This window comes from Podarcis raffonei, chromosome 3, assembly GCF_027172205.1.
Source record: "Podarcis raffonei isolate rPodRaf1 chromosome 3, rPodRaf1.pri, whole genome shotgun sequence".
Lineage (NCBI taxonomy): Eukaryota > Metazoa > Chordata > Lepidosauria > Squamata > Lacertidae > Podarcis > Podarcis raffonei.
Genome location: NC_070604.1, coordinates 93601958 through 93620724, shown reverse-complemented (window position 1 = coordinate 93620724; position 18767 = coordinate 93601958). Strand labels below are relative to the sequence as shown.

Here is an 18767-nt window from a genome sequence, read left to right as displayed (position 1 = left end):
AGGTAAAAAAGGTTGACTATCCCTGAGTTAGATGAATCCTTTGTGTGCATACTGTAAATAACTTACACAGACTGACCAAGCTTTATATGTAGTCATAGTTCTATCGCTTTATAATGTCATAATTTTAGAATGGCATGTGGATTTTTACACATACAAAGACTTAATCTAGTATTTTTAATCTTTTGTTGGAAGCTGCCCTGGGGAAACCTAGCTAGATGGGCGGGGTATAAATTATTATTATTATTATTATTATTATTATTATTATTATTATTATTATTATGTTATTACTGCTTTAACCAAAATCACAGGGTTGTTTGGAACATTTATAATGTTTATACACAAAATAATACTCACTACATTCTTTTCTCTTCCAGAACCCATTATTGACGATGTAGTATCTCATATTTTGAGACTGAGAGATAGACTAGGGTGGGAGACATCATTACCACGACGTGGATTTGTAGCTAAACCAGCAACTTTAGCTAATTTTCAGAAGATCACGTTGCCGGTATTTACCTTTTCAGTTCAAGTCGGTTTGTTTAATTTATGTATTTAGGATTCAGTTTGGAACCTGTTGAAGTTAATGAAAAATTGTCTTTGATTTTGATGGTTCTGTATTGTGGTTGTGCCACAAAATCCTAGCAAAAAAAACAGAGAAGTGATGCCTTGGGTTCTGGTTTTCATTAGGTAGGCTGGCATGGAAGAAAGGTAACTCTAGCTAGTATTTGATAGATGGAGAACTTTTACATATTATGTCTTTAGCTTTCTATTGCACCATAACTTAAGGAGTTCGGTTTTATAATTAAATGCTTTCAATCTTCCTTCTGCATTTGCTTCTTAAACATTCTGTAGTATTGACTACAGTATTGACTAATGATTATAGATAGACAGTAAGATAGATAGATGGTTAGATAAATCCATATCCTATCTTATTAAATAAAAGATTTCCTGTTTAGAGCTGCCACTTTTGTTCTTGCACAACACTAGGTCTACTTCCTAGGCTATTGTTTCTTACAGTCTGTTTTTGGACCAACAGCACTCAAAATGAGAACTAGCCACCTTAATGTTTGTATTGTGAATTGCTGGTGCTTCATTATTAATAATTATTAAGATCCTTAAGAGTGTTTCTGTTTATTTCCAAGGCCCAAAGATTGTGAATTCACACATTGTCCAGCTACATTGATTTTAATATGACTTATGTGTCTTTACAATCTCAGTGTTTCACAAACTTGGGTCCTAACTGCTGTTAGATTCCCATCAGCTCTAACTAGCTGGGCCAGTGGACAGGGATGATAGGAGTTGCAGTCGAACAACAGCTGGGGAGCCAAGTTTCAGAAACACTTGTTAAGTTCTTCATTAATTCATTTTGATTTTCTGTTATCAGAAAGGTGCATTACAGAAAGATGATGGAGAGTTTGTATATTGTCTCATCAGAAGTAGAAATGACCCTAAAGCAGACTATGATCCATATGACCTCCAAGTAGTCTCTCCAAGTATGGCCAAACAAAGTAAAGAATATTGGACTGTTACAGCTTCATATGTATCCAAGGTAAGCAACAGGGAAAAGCCTGCATAAAAATGGCTTTTCAGCTCTCTCCCTTGCTTACTGGGCTCTGAGAAATGCTGTCACAGACTTCACAGGCCTTGTGAGATCTCACAAGGTCTCTGACAGTTCCGCAAGATCTTGTGCCAGCTCCGAAAGGTAAGGTTGCTCATGCAGAGGTAGTTCCAGAAGGTTGTTTTGACTTTATGTGATTTATGGGCTCTCCCCGCCCCCAAACATAACCCTGCACAAGAAGCGAGCCTACTGTACAGTGGTACCTCGGGTTAAGTACTTAATTCGTTCCGGAGGTCCGTACTTAACCTGAAACTGTTCTTAACCTGAAGCACCACTTTAGCTAATAGGCCTCCTGCTGCCGCCGCACCGCCGGAGCATGATTTCTGTTCTCATCCTGAAGCAAAGTTCTTAACCTGAAGCAATATTTCTGGGTTAACGGAGTCTGTAACCTGAAGCGTATGTAACCTGAAGCGTATGTAACCCGAGGTACCGCTGTACATCAATGAGAATTCCTGATTCCCTGTTTTCTAACAAAGCGACGACTAAAAGGCATCCTCTCACTATACTAAATTAGGTTTCTGACACAAAGAAAGCTTGGGAGGAAACCTGGAGTAGACTTTTGTCCTGAGTTGAGTATGTTTTCAGAGGCACCTTGTCCTTAATTTTTGGTGTATGTTGGCTCACCGGGGCCACAGTAAAAAAAATAAGTAAATTCCATACATTTAAAATCTGACAATCCCCTGTTCTACACAAAGTATGCCTTCCAAAGCAAAGGGTCTAGTTGGAATTGGTTGTGTACTGATGGCTGGATCTCCTAACTGAGTCAAGTGACATAATTGTGAGATTATCTAAAAACAAATGTTTCTGAATTGTAGAATCAATGGTCAGGTTTTCAGGCAAAATGGTAGAATTCCTGTGTGTGACATTCATATTTTTTTCATTAAGTAGATGTAAAAAAACATAAATAGTGGTAAGTTGCACTGCTCTGGTTCGCCAGAAGCGGCTTAGTCATGCTGGCCACATGACCCGGAAGCTGTACGCTGGCTCCCTCGGCCAATAAAGCGAGATGAGCGTCACAACCCCAGAGTCAGCTACGACTGGACCTAATGGTCAGAGATACCTTTACCTCTACTAATGTGTTTATAGGGTGCTGGTTAATTATAAAAAAACACATCTATAGAGGTAAGAAGGGAGAAACGTTACAGTTTAAAATAAGCAGAAGCAGTTAAATCTTTGAACTCCTGAAAGTAGTTTTGCTTCATTTTTCTAGTTTACTTCAGTGTGTGGAAAAGAAGAAATGGAAATAATACCAGTAATCGAGTGGTTGTGTGAAAGACAAATTTATTATGCATTACGAAGTATTGATATATGTTTTAATTTCAGGTAAGAGATTGTATTATATTTTCAGTACATTATAGGCTGAATCCTGGAGTGCTATTCCTCTTACAGAAGGGCTTTTTCTGTTACAACACAATATCTTTGCATGAGTGGGAGAATAGAAATTGAATGTTGTGCTTCAGTTTGCACAAATCTCTTGCACAAGGTTGCAGTCTTTTCCACAAGGTCTCAAGATGTGTGCCTGCAAAAAGCATTGCACAATTTCTCCTAATTAATCCATCCTAGGCACTTTGTAATTTGCACAGTGTTACGTAATATCTTCCACCAACTCTTGCACAACTGTTCATGTGTCACCAGGGGTGCCAACTTGAATAAAATATTGTGGGAGCCTAGGTATGCCGCACCCTGCATAATCGATCACATGATGCAATGCACACACACCATTTGAATGGAAATGCCCATTGTCTTGGTGGGGGCCCAGCCCCCTCAAATATTTTATTGTGGGGACCAAAGCCCCCACGGCCCCTAGGAGTTGGCTCCTGTGTATGTCACTGCCAGATCTTCTTCTGTTAGTGCATCTCTTGATCCACCCCAATATAACCAGAATTATTATTATTCAAATTATTATTTCTTCCTATATGTTACTGAGGATGTTGCGAGGGGAGACCTCCTAAACCCAATAAATGAATGAATGTCAGAATCAATATTTGGAGTATTGAAGGGAAGATTCCATGCCAATGGAAAAATACAGGTTAAGCTTCCTTTCCAAGCCAGGGCCTCACCTGGGATTGAAGTGTTAACATGATAAAAGATGTTGACTACGCACATTTCACATCAGTGGAATCTTTGGGCCTGGGCAGACATGGGTTGCCAAGGTGACAGGGAGGGGGCAGGCTGTGCACAGTGGGAATAAACACAATCTTCCATGCGGACATTTCCCTATGCCAATTTACAAGGCCCATTCACAGTAAGTAACCAATGTTAGTACTGTATTTGCTCATATTCATTCTTCCCATTGTTTCTACTATTCCTCTCTAGTATCTACTGTCTCCCTCACTGCGTAATTTGCAAGTTCCTTGGGAAAGATACCCGGGGGGGGGGGGTTGGGTTCTTTTGTTTACACTATATTAAGTTCACAATGCTGCTGCTACTGGAGTTGAGACCTTTGAGTAGGGTCTGATTTTAAATATTTAAATATTTAAATATTTCCTTTTTGTGACAAAATTGAAGTAAACGTGGCTATATTATCTTTTTGTTGTGCAATCTTCCAGATCTCTTTCTCTACTTTTTTCTTTCTAGAAAGAGGAAATACTTTATCACCTGGAAAAGCAATGTTAAGAGATCAAAAATAGAGAACAGCAAGTAAGTGTGAACAAAATATATTAGTGTAAACAGTTTGTGAAACTAAGGCAGCCCTGTTTAGGGAAGTTTTTAATGTTTGATGTTTTATCGCTGCTTCTTGTTCTTCTTCTTCTTCTTCTTCTTCTTCTTCTTCTTCTTCTTCTTTATTGATATTCTGTTGGGAGCTGCCCAAAGTGGCTGGGGAAACCCAGCCAAATGGGCGGAGTAGAAATAAATTATTATTACCTATCATTTCTGAAATACAGTTAGCAAATAAGCTGTGCAGTGGTTTTCATTTTCTATTACTATATTAGGTAAGTTAGAAGTTCAGATTTTTACAAAAATGTGTAGTGTCCCATTATGGTTTACAGTGGTGGGAAAGGAACAGAGAAGTATACATTACACCCCTGATGGATGTAGTTAGATGGATTTTCTCAGTGTGCCCTTGGAATAATGGGTGAGACTTGTCTCGTCCATGAATCATAAACAGATGCATCTGATTGTGGCTGTGGCCACTGAAGCAGAGACAGATGAAACTGTATGGCTCTGAATCCTATCCCCAGTAGGGCTGTGGCTGCCAATGACTGCAGCCATTTTTCTGAGTTCCTCAGAACCTTCTTTATGTGATTTTAAATAAACTTTTTATTAACTGGTGTCATTCCCCAGCCATAAAGAAATATTGAAAAAATGGAGGAAAATAGTTAAAGGATTAAAAGTAACATTGAGAAAATGAACAGGGTCTACCTTCATAGGATGGCATATATAGTCAGAGATATAAATTCCAAATTGGAGGGGAAAGGGGGGCATGATAAAGGTCGTGTGTGTGTGCACGTACACACACACATCCATTTATCCACTGCACACACATAATTTGGAGAATTTCTATGGCATCCCTATTATGTCACTTAACATTTATTACTGTGAACTAAGAATTTGTATGCGTTTTATACTTAGAACTGGTTTTCTTTTTGGCAGAATGCTGTTGTATAAACGTTTGTTTCTGGCTGATGAGATATTACAAAAATGCTTGCTTTATATTCAAGCGTTGTGTGAGGACGTGAGTAACACCGAGAAGCACAAATTGTCAGAAGATAAAACTATCAGTTTCATAAAGGTGAGAAGAAAAATATTTTCAATGGATAGAAAAAGTGTAGGAAAAAATATTTGCACAACTTTAAATTTAATTACTTATACAGAAATATTTACTGTGGAAGCCAGTGAAAATCTGGAAGCCAATTAAAATGTAATATAATAAAATGAATGCATTAATGTACGGTTTCCATTTCTCAAGATTTTATCTGATAAATGATGAGGGCATTGTGAACTATCAGTGTGAGAAACAAGAGAATCAAATCAAATGTCTTAGTTTGGTTCTGGTTTATGTTCAGTTTTAACTAAAGATCTGGTTTAGGTCTGGTTCAGGTTCAAGGTCATTAAGTCTGGGATTTGGCATGTAACAACTGAATCAATTACATCAGTTCAGTTTCACAGTATGTTGCATATATGATAAAGTGATTAATATCATGGTGATCTATGTAATTCCTAATACATTATTTTTAAATATAATATTTATCTATTTATTGAAAGATTTAAATGTGTTTTTTCTTTTTACAATAAACGACTCCATATCTGCTTCCCTGCTTCCCAGTGATAGTTTGGTGATTCATAGACGTGTAATATTAAGCCAATTTTGCAGACAGCAGCTTTTGTTAATCACCCCTTAATTATATCTGTTAACAGTGCCTCGACAAATGCGAATAACCAGCCACGACACTCCCTTGGAGTGCTCTGTATATTTATTGCTATGTTTTGTGGTGCGTTATTGTGGGAAGTTAAGCAGAGAACTGCTGATTTAAAAGGAGTGCTATCAAAGTTGATTGCTGTGTTTACATTAAGATGAACAGAATTTCACAGATTTTTAACTATATTTTTTTTGCATTTTAGTTCTGATGCTGTCATTTCTTGCTTTTGCCCTTAAGGATTAATGAGGTGGTTCAATGGACACAGAATCTTGAATTAGTTTTAGGGCATTTTTGGTTATTCTATATATATCCCCCACTTTTTTTTCTTAGATAGACATATCCCACACATACACTTTGGATGAATTTTGTGAGGAACAATACAAACAAAGTCGACAGGCACTCACGCAGCTACAAGATTTTAAGGATAAAGTAATCACAGTAATCCGGACCTCTTTCTTAAAGGCAAGTTCTCTTTTTTTGTACTTTAATTCTGAATATTTTAATTATTGTACTGTATATCACTTCATATATATTTAATTTTATTCTCTAATAGCAAGAAAAAGGTGTGCTTTTGGAGTTTCTTTATATTTTACAAGTCTTAATGTGTCTTTTATTCATTTTTTAAGTGAATGACCGCTCCCCACATCAAATGGGGGGAGCGCCTTTTGCGTTTTTTGCGTGGTCACGCGCAGCCCCCCGGCTCCCAGTGCAGCTCCTGGTACTTTGGGCTGGCTTCATCCTCCCCAGGCTGAATACCTGGAGGTCTCCACCTACCTCAGCCAATCACCCAATCCCGCCTGGGGAGGTGTTGCTAGGGGATCGGCCAGGTAAGGAGAGGGACACAACACAACAGAAGGTGACTCTTACCTGCGAAGCGTCAGTTGGCTCCAGAGCTTTTCCCATCCTGCCCTCCCTCAGTTAAGTCTTCTTTTGCAGGTTAACCTCTTCTCCACAGGTACGCAAGCGCTGCTACGTCAGGGTCGCTGTTGAAGGGCCGGAAAGGAATTTTCCTGCATTGGGAGGTTTTGCCCTTCCCGTAGCAAAACGTCACAACTTTGGCAGTTTCAGGCCTTGGGCGGAATCCTTTAGTCTATCTTCCTAAAGGGGGGGGTGTGAAGCGGTGACCCACGCCCCCCTTGCGGCGGCGATCCCAGGGTTCCCCGTTAAAGGGGTCTCGAGTGGGGAGGCATTGGCCATACGCTGAGTGGTTGTCATTGCTCTCCCCTGCGATGGCTTTGAAATGGGGCAGGCTCTCTGCTTGAACATATGTTCTCCAGAGCCAGTCCAATCCCCACACACTCTGGATAACCATGATGTCTCCCACATCCCCGGCTGGGACTGGGAAGGATAAATGCCCAATGCCTGAGCCAAGGTCTCCCTACATCTGAAACTTAATAAAGTTGTGGCCAATTTTAATCCCATAGTACGTTGTCTTGAGCCATCATTCCGCTCGGGGGTCGCCTGGGGTTGGGGGGACTCCGACTGTCCACGCAAATGGAATTGTTAGGTGGAGAAAGTCTGTAGTTTAGGGGCAAAGTACATGCTGTGCTTTTAAAAGGGCCCCAGAGTCAATACCAGGCATCGCTAGATAGAGAACTGCTGCCAGCCAGTGTAGATAATACTGAGTAAATGTATCAATGGTAAGGTATTAAACTCCTCTTTATGGAAGGGAGTCACCTCAGCTTCTTTAAAAGAAATAGAAGTGTGACTACTGGAAAAATCATTCTTAATCCAGAAGACTTGAACAATTAAAGGCTAGTGGGAAATAGGCAAGGTGCTCAAGTTATCATTGGCATTCTTGGATAATGCTGATTTTCTTATTTCAATTGGTGCTGAGCTCTCATCTTTTAATCTTTTTAAACATGTTAATATTATTTGACTATCTGTTCATTTAGTCCCCGTTTCATTCTGTTGGTGGATACTTTAGCTTGCATGGTGAGTTTTTGAAATTCGTGATTGAGCTAAATGGTTCTTAAAGCAGCATCTTATTTTATTATGAACTCTGTGTATTTTGATTGTAAACTGATGTTTTAATTGGTTTTGTTTTAATTTATGCCATGTAGAAGCTTTTGTATGAAGCGACCAATCTAACAATTATACATAATGAGAAGACCAGAAGTTCACCAGATAAAAACTGTTTTTTATTACCAGAGAAAATTCTTTCATTGGAAGCAATCCTAAATTACTAGTAGCTTAGAACAAGTATTGCAAATATTTTATCTTATAAAAATGTTATTCAGTATATAGTAATTATTTTTTCCAAATTATTTTTTCCAAAATGTTATAGATAGCTGAAATGAAGGGAGCAGAAAAGCTTTTTCTGCATTTGCCAGATGATGCCAGAAAAAAACCAAAACACTTTGAGATAGCTGGATGGCGGCACATAATGGAAGACTTTTCTAGGTTTCTTCAGCTTGTTGACCGAATGTTTCAAGAACTGCTTCGAAAATTGGTTCACAATGCTTTAAACCTCCTTTTGGAGATACTTGAAGGCTCTAATAAGATGACAGTTTCAAAACTGAAGACAAATGAGGACCTTATATGGTATTTTCGACTGTTTATGATGAAAACACTTGTCCAAAATGTTTTGCTTTATTGTATTGTTCATAAGATTCCTTTGTCATTTTCTTTTATGATTAAGCATAGGTACCTGTTATGAAAGATTATGAAAAAGAATTTCTCGGAGCAAATGCTTGTTGTTGAATATGAGTAAAGAGCCAAGTATAATATTAATTCTCATAATTGTTATAATAAACACCAATTATATGGTTAACAAATAGTTAATAATTTTTCTGATATATTTAATATGTAGTTTAATGTTTTAAGGCAGTTACCATTCTGTATCTACTACTCTGAGCTCTTTGGGAAAAGGCAGGATAAAAGTGTGTGCAATTACTTAGTAGAAATAGTTTGTCCTATATCTGTTGAAAAATAATTTAGGTTTTTCCCCCCATATATGCAGGGCATATAAAAAAACAATTGAGAGAGCAAATAGCTTATCGAATACTGAGAATAGACATCAACAGATGTTTCAAGCCAATTATTTTGAGATATCGCAGGCATCATCGCGCCATTCAGAAGAGCCTGAGCAACAAGTAGAAATCATTACTGTTAGTGATATAGGCAAGGTAAATTGTTTTCAATGAAAATCTCTTAATTTAACCCTTATGAAGGACTGAATGTAGCTACAAGATAATGCATGATTGCATTCTGCCGGATTTTTTATTCATTTATATCTCACTTTGTTTGTTTGATTGTTAATTCATTCATGCTCCACTTTTCAAAATAAAATCATCCTAATATAGCTTATTTCAATAGGAATTAAAGCAAATGTAATACATGAGTTTTAGGTTCACATTTCTCATAGTCTCTCCATGCCTCATGACACACTATTTGGAAGCTATAGGCAGTTTCTTCCTAAGGTTTTTTTAATGCGTAAGGTATAATAAAATTAAGATTTTTTTTTCATGTTATATATCATTAATTTCTAAGCACAAGGGTCTCTTATGAAACATAATCACAGTGGTAAGAAATTAAGAAGCTTGTGCTAAGTCTCCATGCTTCTTGAGGGACAATGTGCAAAAATAGTTTTCATTAATCCTTTAGACTCATTCCTTTTTACTTAATTTCAGAATATTAATAACAACAAGAACAACAATAATAATATAGAATGGATTTTTGTTGTTGTTATTAGTTATGAATCACCTTTTACATGTCTCAAAGTGATTTACAAACATATCATGAAAACTTTATAAAACAGTATGAAAACAACTGGTTAAGTTAAAGAACAATATCAAATGAGCAAATGAGCAGAGATCCTTTTATCCAGCTGAAAAAAAAATGTCAAAATAAAAAATGTTTTCCATTGTTTCTGGGAAATGCATATATTGGGTACCTGTCATAATGAAACATAGATGCCACACTGAAAACTCTGTTACGAGTTGTTAATGTGGAGCAGGTTGCTGATATTTTTGGGATTTTAGGAAGAAACTCCTGCAGAATGCAGCGACCTATTGGATATATAAGAGATAAGGTGGTCTCTCAATAACTGGGTCTTTCGGTATATAGGGCTTTAGAAATTAGTCCAAAAAAGTATTTTCTGTGAACCGCCCTGAGACCTCCAGGTACAGGGCATTGTGTAAATTCTATTATTATTATTATTATTATTATTATTATTATTATTATTATTATTATTAATTTGAAGTTGGCCTGAAAGAAGATCTGCAGCCAGTGTGAATCCTACAAAGTGTTGTGTCCTAGCAGTAGTTTGACCCCACAAGCAACCAAGCTGCCAAGTTCTGCACTAACTGTAGCCTCTGGACCTACCTCAATCAACAGTAACCCCTCATATTCAAGCAAGAATAAACAGATTTATAATATATTAATGCTGTGGATTATTCAATTTTGTTCCTTATTAATATATTATTTTTCTGAATATTTTTTCTATTTTTTTAATTAAACACTTATTTTTAAATAATATTTTTCACATAATTTTTCATACTGTGCAGATTTTCCATTTGCATTTAAATGATGAAAAGCTTAATAAAAATGTAAGCCATTTTTGTTTTTCTTATACAAATTTAGATACTGGAAGATGTGAAAAGGCAACTGAGAGGAGAGGAAGAATATGTGCCAATATTCAAAATAAATATAGAGCTTAGAATTCCTTATGAAAAGGAACTTTGTCGAAAATACATCCAGGAGGAGGAGGATGATTATCTCTCAGAAACCTCATTATTACCTTTCAATGAAACATTGGAAGATGAAGATTTGAAACAATTATCTCCAAGTGACAGACAAAGCAAACATGAAGGATTGGAAAATTCTGTGCTACTACAGTCAAATGCATCCAGCGATGAAAAAACCATTTTGAGTAAGAGTAACCTGAGTTCTTTGAGATCACAATTTTGAGTCTTTGAGTCTGCATGAGCACAGATGCGCAACTCAGAGTCACATTAGATATACTATCTCTCCAAGATCTAACTGTTGGGCCAGTGGACTTAGCCATGCTTCCTCTTGTCCCACTGCTTTCCCCATGGGGAAAACCACTCTTTAGTGTTCAATTGGAACAAACTGCTCTTTGAGTTTTATCCAGATTGCCGTTTGCTCCAATTTAGCACCGACGAGCATGGGAAATGATCAGGGCAAGGAAAACAACTGCTTGGACCTGTGCTTTCTAGACATGGGACAAGCAGAAGTGTGGACGGGCCCAGTGACAAGTGACATTAGCTCTGCAGCTATCACACCATGTTTTTGTAGGAGATGGATAGAGGATTAAATCTGTAGATTACAATTTAAACCTCCTATCCCACATGTGTGAGAAATACAGGTTGTAAGGCTGCGAAGCCTTTAGCAGAGTAAAACAGAGGCCTGTTCTTATGTTGCAATCCTCTGCAGCTTTCTAGGAAGAGGCACATGGAGAAATTCCCAGGAACGTTTCTGCAGGGAGAGGCAGGTATTGCAGCCCTGAGTTGTGTTAAGTTGTGGGTGAACATATCAGACGACACAGCGATTCTTCAAACAGCTCTTGTTTATTCACAGGCCAGGACTGAACTGAAGGGCTCAGTCAGCCTGCTTATATAGAGCTCCAGTACCACGTTACTGTAACAACTTTCTAAAACTATCCAATCACTGAACGTCACTTTCGATCCTTCATTTGCATAACTATCTATAGTATCCCCCTGCTGGCCCAGGGTGAGAACTTCAGTACATAACAAGCTGCATAAAACTTTATAGGTCAAAAGCAGCATTTGGAATTGAGCCCAGAAATTACCGGTAATTGGAAGCCACTGTAGTTGTGCCACAATTGACATTATCTGCTCAGATTGTCTTGCCCCAGTCAGAAATCTGGTTATTGGATTCTGCACTAGCTGCAGTTTCTCAACCATCTTCAAAAGTAGTACCTGCCACATTCCATAATGTATGGTTGTGTTAACATTTTCCTTTATGTTGGTATCAGCAACCTTTGGATTCTCCTCACTTTAGGAGCTATACGAACTTCACTATTATTATTTAGATCTGAACAATGACCTCAGGTTGGGTAAAATGCATGGGAGGGTGGGATATTTAGCTTGTATATTTCCCCCTCTTTTTTTAGATGTAACACGAAGTACTTTTTTCATATAAAACTCAATAACATAAATAAATGAATGAATGCATAGCACATTGCACCATTCTAACCTAGATGTTACAAGAACGTTGACAACAGAAGTTAGGCTACCCCTGACCAGATAGGGTTGCAGTTGGGTCACCAGCCAAAGTGGATGCAAGGCGCACTGCACCGCTGAGGCCACTTATGCCTCAAGAAAAAGTAACAAACCCAGAAGTACCTCCAAGCTGTGCACTTGCTCCTTTAGGACAGGCTGAATCCTGTCCAATGTAGGAAGCTACCCACTAACAGATGCTCATTATCTGGATTATGTTTCAGTTTATTGGCTTTCACTTGATCCATTACAGGAGCCAGGCACTGGCACAGCACATCCACTGCCACTCTTGCCATTGTAAAGGAGAAATAGAGCTGTGGATCACCACAGTCAGCAGTTTCATGCAGATTTTAAATAGCATGGGGGATATAAATAACCTCAGTGGCATCCCACATTGGAGGCTCCATGGGACCAAACATCCCCCTAGCACCTTCTGCTGGAAATAGCCACCCAAGTATTATAAATTATTATGAAGTAGTACTGGAACCACCACAAAGTGGAACTGCTCACCCCCAACTTGGACAGCTATCCCAGAAACAAGGATGCCAAGTTGAATAAAATATTGGGGGGGCAGAGGTAAGTCCCACACTGCATAATCAATCACATGATGTGGTACGCACACACCGTTGGAATGGCAATGCCTATCAACTTTGGGGAGGTCCGGTCCCCTCAAATATATTACTAGGATGGGGCCGAAGGGACCTCGGGTCCTAGGAGTTGACTCCTATGCCCAGAAATATGCAAAAGCGTTCAAAAGAACCAAGAGGGCTATTGCTATTTGGGTGGGATTCTGTTTCATACTGGCAAATTATGGTTGACCAGACTTTTTGCGATAAGAAAGGTGATGGGGAAATGTACTGGAAATTGTCAGACAGTGCTTGTTTTGACATGTCTCACTTCCCTAAAAACCAAATCAATGTTCTTTAGATAGCTAACACTATCTAATTTCCCTGCAAACAAATCAAGATCAATGCTCAATGAGCTGGTCACCTGGAAGCACCTGGGGACACACTCCCCCATCTCTCCTAACAAAGGTCATCATACAGGATGGACCAAGCCAGTTTTCATTGCAAAGCTGTTATTAAACTCCAGTTTAAATGGATCCAAATAACATGTTTTGAAATGATTGTTTTAAGAATTCAGTAGAAAATGTTTCCTTTTAGGAAAGTGATGACATTCAAAGATTGATATTTTCAATGGCTTAACTTTTTTCCAAGTGTTTGCTTTTCTTTCTGGATTAGGTAGAACACACTCTTCTAAATCCAATGTGGAACCACTGAAATATAAAAGGTATGTCTAATCATAGGAGCCCTGTTTTACAGATCATATACTGTGCTGACTCTGCAGAAGGGATACATATTTATTTTAGTGGTTTTGCAATTTTTGAGATGGTTGCTGATGACCTGAATGGGTTGGGGTAATGTCTCTCATCACATGATGGATGCAGGAGAGCAAAGAACTCTGGGAGGCAGGCATAGTCCCCTCAGTTTTTTCTCTTGTATTGTTTTTGTCCTGGCTCTCCCTGACCTCTTCAGTTAAGTTTTCCTATTTTCAGGGATGCTTTGCTTACTTATTTTTCTGATGCTTGAATGTTATTAACCCACCTGATCAGAACTCCATAAAATCTTTTCGGAATATCGGAGAAGGGCTCTTCTTGAACAATATGGGATGGGGTACGGGGAATGCTTTGAGGAAAGGAGAAAACAGAGAGCTTTTTTTCCTGTGAACTCCCTTAATCTTATTTGTATTAGAATCCAATACTAATATTAGGTGAGTCTTTCTCTTGCACACGCACACCCTGATAGCCCTACACTTTAGATTTTAAGCTCTTTGCTGTTTTATATTTAACATTTTCTGAAAACCTTTTGCCAATAAAAAGGAAATGCATTGTTTGCTTATCTAGCTCTCCAGCATTCGCTACAGATTTTTATCTAGCTCCTAATAGAAGAGAGTTTTCAATGCAGTTCCAAGGAATTGTGGATGCACTAGAAAACATTATTGGTAAGTAATCTCACTCAAACAATGTGCAGTGCTAGGTGTAATTTTTACTATTTAATTAACATATAGTTTGCACTGATGAAGCAGAGAAAAGGAATAAATTGCCTGTTCTCACAGTGAAGGAATGTAGGAAGTGGGGTCCCCCAAATATCTCTATTGGGACCAGTGCTTTTTTTAGCTTGTTCATAAGTTACTGGAGATAAGAGTGAGTAGTGAGGTCCAGTTTCCTGATGACACCACATTGTTGGGGATGGTAAAGACAAAAAGCAATTGCAAGAAGCCGCAAAAGGATGTCTTCAAACTTGGTGAAATTAAAATTTTATTTTTTTATTTAAAATAGTTATATCTCTCTCTCCCTGTTTCATAAGAGTTTATTGAAATAATCTGAATTGATATTTCTGTTACTGTTGCATAGTGTTTCTGTCATTAGCCCAAGTTTCAAATATAGATTAATCTGGGGGGGGGGGTTACTGATTTATATTTATTAAGAATTCATACTCCATGTCCAGGGCTAGTTTCTGAGTTTATAAATACTATTGTATTATCTCTTATTAGATCAAGTTCTGCCATTTTCTCAAGATGCCCAGCTGTCGATCTTCACAACTCAATCTTTACATAAAATAATGCAACCTTCTATGGATCCTGAACCAGGACAGCATTTATCAGCATGGCCAAACTGTGATCTCATTCTAGGAACAGATCCAGATTATCGAAGCAAAGTATGTTTTTATGTTCCAGGGGATAGTGTGTAAAGACAAAATCACATATAATCAGAACAAACCTGGAACTACCCCTGTGTGACCATCCCTACTTTTCTGAAGCTGGTGTGCCAAGCAGGGCTTGCTGCCCATGGAAAGCAGAGAGCATTTAAGCCCCCAGCTTTGCTTACCGGGCTCTGGGAAGGTTGCATAGGATCCTCCCAGAGCCTGTGTGAAGCCTTCCTAGAGCCTGGTAAAGAAAGCAGAGCACTTAAAAGCTCTTTGCGTGGTCAGGTGGAGACACACACCCCCGACCCCAGGAGCCACCTGGGTGAAATGAATGATGCATGACAATGTGTTGTGGGGTTAAAATTGGCCACAACTTTATTTAAACTTTCAGATGTAGGAAGACCTTGCCTTAGGCATTGGGCGTTTATCCTTCCCAGTCCCCAGCTGGAGATCTGAGGCACATCAGGGTTAACAGACCTGTCTGGGGAGTGGGCTGGCTCTGGAAGACGTAATGTTTAAGCAGAGAGCCTGCCCCCATTTCGCTGCAACATGGGAGTGCACTGACAACCTTTCAGAGTATGGCCAGTGACTCCCTTCAACACAGTCCCTTTAACGGCGAACCCTGGGATCGCCACCGCAGGGGGGCGTGTGTCACCGCTTCACACCCCACCCCCATTTAGGGAACATGACAGGGGTCATCAAACTTTTTCAGCAGGGGGCTGGTCCACTGTCCCTTAGACCTTGTGGAGGGCCAGACTATATTTTTTTGGGGGGGGAATGAACTAATTCTTGTGCCCCACAAATAACCTAGAGATGCATTTTAAATAAAAGCACACATTCTACTCATGTAAAAACACCAGGCAGGCCCCACAAATAACCCAGAGATGCATTTTAAATAAAAGGACACATTATACTCATGTAAAAACATGCTGATTCCCGTACCATCCGCAGGCCGGATTTAGAAGGGGATTTGGGCCAGATCCGGCCCCCGGGCCTTAGCTTGCCTGCCCATGGGCTAAAGGATTCCGCCCAAGGCCTAAAACTGTAGGCTCTGCCCGCTTAGATATGCAAAGAGCGGATGGGAGTGAAGACTACCCCTTTTTGGTCCGTTCTCCTGGCTCCTCTGCCCGTCAAAAATTGGTTCATTCTGAACTGAAGTTTGGCGGGAACCTCAAGGGCTGTGACATGGGGAGGTGAACCAGGAGCGTTCTGCCCGGAGGATTGGGGGTGCTGTGTGCGGCCACGCAGAGGGCACCCTCTGGTTGATGGGGAGACCAGTCATTTTGTACCAGGCAAACTGGTTGCGGGCGCAGTAAGCCAGAGGCCATTCTTGCTGTTTACACATGAGAACATGAGAACATCTTGGGATTGAAATGTCCACAACTTTATTGATCACAGATGTTTTTAGAGTAACAAGTTTTTGTTATAAGAAAAATGAAAAGAGTAGGTTTTGATGTGGAGAATTTTTCTCCAGCTTTGCTAAAGGACTAATGTCCAAACACCAGAGTGCTTTCTTAAATAGTGAGGTGAGGTTGCTGGAGACAATGATAAAAGGGAAAATGTGTAATTTCTTAAGTTGTTCTTCTTGAAACTGATTGATGTAGCATGCAGAGGGCGCTGTTTTAATCTCATAGTGCATATTCCTGCAGCCTTAATCCTGCCTCCTGGATACTGCAAGCAGTTAGGAGCTCAAGAAGGGCAAATGCGTCTTATTCTTACCCTTCTCCTACAAACTCATACTCAGTTGCTTTCAACATTATGTAACTCCTGGAGGTCAGATCTGTTTAGCCTGTTTGGGGCATTGCTTTCTTCTTATGTTAATCTAATAACAAATACACCTGACAGAATACCCCCAGTACCCAGAAACTACATTGTATTGCTAGCTCCATTTTCCTGCTTCAATTATAGACATGATATGGCATTAGAATAATTAATATGATATTGCCACAAATCCAGCCACATATGTCTTATTCTGACAGCTGACAAATATATTGGTATTTGGTGAATATAAAGCCAATTTGCAACTAGTAATGCAAATAAATATGCACAAAAATTCAAATGGGGGTTGATTTTCTACTTGTCACTCAGAGGACCTGGTTTCCAAAATGTTCCAGTAGCAATAGATGATCCATTTTACTGGATTATGTGTGCACTAGCTAAAATACAGTTAAATACAGATTTGCAACCATGCTGTTTCAGTAATGTATTACTAACTGGCTGTGTTTACATGATTTAGCACTGAGTATGAGCTTCAGTGAGCCCAAGGAAGGCATTGGGCTCACATACTCTCTCTCTTCCTCAAACAGCAAGGAGGAGGACTTTACCAGAGTTTAGCTTGTTTAAAGGAATCTCAGAATAGCATTACATTTGAATTAGCTACCTGGGCTTTCTTGATCATTACAGTATGGTTTCTGCATCACTGAAACCTTTTGGCTTAGAATAATGTGACTTTGACTTCTAAGTTTATCATCTGTTTCCTGTTTTACTCTGCAGATTCTGAACCTTCTGTCTCTTCAAAGTTGTTCACTGGGCCGAGTAGAATCTTACAGCAGAAACTTTTTAAATTATTGCAATATGGTTGATAAAGCAAAAAATACAACTGACGCTATATTTTCACTAAATAGAGAAATGTCTACAGCAGAGTTCAGAAACATTCTGGAAAACTATACTGTTGATATAAAGGAGATTGTATGTATGGTTACTGAAAAGAACATCTGTATGTTTAAGGTCCAGAGTTTCAACTTTCAAAAGGATTGCCTCCCATTTTTTGAAGCTCTCATTAGTATAATTCTTAGCTGCTTTTATGAAGTAATGGATGCAAAGAATGTACATCTTGTAGAAGTAAGTATTTCAGTTTTTCATTCAATAAACTTTTAGGATAAATGCCTTATATGAAAAAAAAATTCCACTGCCACCAGTGCAAAACAAAATTTTGCAAAATAGCTATATTTGGAAAGGTAGGATATAAGTGTGTGTGTGTATAGAAGAGATGCCCAGCCAGAATGTCTTCTGTACAGCCTCCTTCTGCCCCAGTACCATCACAGATGTAAGCAAATCTCACAGGGAACCACTACCTTCTCACCTTGGGGGAGCTACCTGGCTTCAGTCTCTTTGCTAGTGCAGGTGTTGGGGGAGATTGGATTGGAGATGAAGCTACTCTAATATTACCTAGTTAGAAGATACTATTCATTATTTGTTATTGCCCCTTATACGCTAACCCAAGGAATCACTTTCTAAAACCCTTGTATGTTCAAGGAAGCAGTCTTTTCCCGATAGAGCGGGTTTAGTGGTTACTGAATGACTCCAATGCATTAGTGACTCAGAAAGTACCTCTTTCTGCACTGGCAGCAGGGAATATTAGGAAGATGGAATTGGACAAAATAGCCATGAACTGTAAGGGGAATTCAGAGGTCTAAATCTGAAGTACACTTTGTGTAGTAGTAGAGGCTCCCTGGTGGTAGTCTCACCAGAAATTGAGGATTCTGTTTGTTTTAGTAGATGCCTTGATTTATATTTAGTATTTGAAATTGCTTGTGTTTCTGTGCTTTTGTCATGGCCTTCAGCTAGCACAATAAACTTACTGAACTCAGTATTACCTAGCAGGTTGGTGAGATTCAGCAACTAGTCGCAGCAGGCTAAAGTGGAAAGGTGAGCATAAAAAGGAAAGTACTGAACAGCTAGTCAGAAGTCTAGTAACAATATAGAGCTAGTGCACAAAGTACTACTGCTCAGTATGCTAAGAATACAATTATGTCATACTCAGATCCATTACTTTTGAGAGCTCAATTCCCTGTCCTTTATGCCCCAATTGAGATTGTCGACGTCTTAGATAGATCTATACTTAAACACTCATATGAATGAATGAATGAATATTCTGCAG

General features: G+C 39.0%; 1 protein-coding gene across 3 annotated transcripts in view; it reads left to right on the top strand.

Annotated features, from left to right (window-relative positions):
* The window catches only part of DNAH14 (dynein axonemal heavy chain 14), a 125882-nt gene that overhangs the window by 1684 nt on the left and 105431 nt on the right, over nucleotides 1-18767 (top strand). For all 3 annotated transcript variants that reach the window (XM_053383036.1, XM_053383037.1, XM_053383038.1), the window contains 13 exons: nucleotides 375-508; nucleotides 1385-1549; nucleotides 2829-2941; nucleotides 4196-4258; nucleotides 5213-5351; nucleotides 6310-6441; nucleotides 8267-8523; nucleotides 8942-9107; nucleotides 10564-10852; nucleotides 13424-13472; nucleotides 14086-14183; nucleotides 14736-14899; nucleotides 17381-17728. In XM_053383036.1, coding sequence (XP_053239011.1) covers nucleotides 375-508; nucleotides 1385-1549; nucleotides 2829-2941; nucleotides 4196-4258; nucleotides 5213-5351; nucleotides 6310-6441; nucleotides 8267-8523; nucleotides 8942-9107; nucleotides 10564-10852; nucleotides 13424-13472; nucleotides 14086-14183; nucleotides 14736-14899; nucleotides 17381-17728 — 2117 coding nt within the window. The remainder of the gene's footprint in view (nucleotides 1-374; nucleotides 509-1384; nucleotides 1550-2828; nucleotides 2942-4195; nucleotides 4259-5212; nucleotides 5352-6309; nucleotides 6442-8266; nucleotides 8524-8941; nucleotides 9108-10563; nucleotides 10853-13423; nucleotides 13473-14085; nucleotides 14184-14735; nucleotides 14900-17380; nucleotides 17729-18767) is intronic.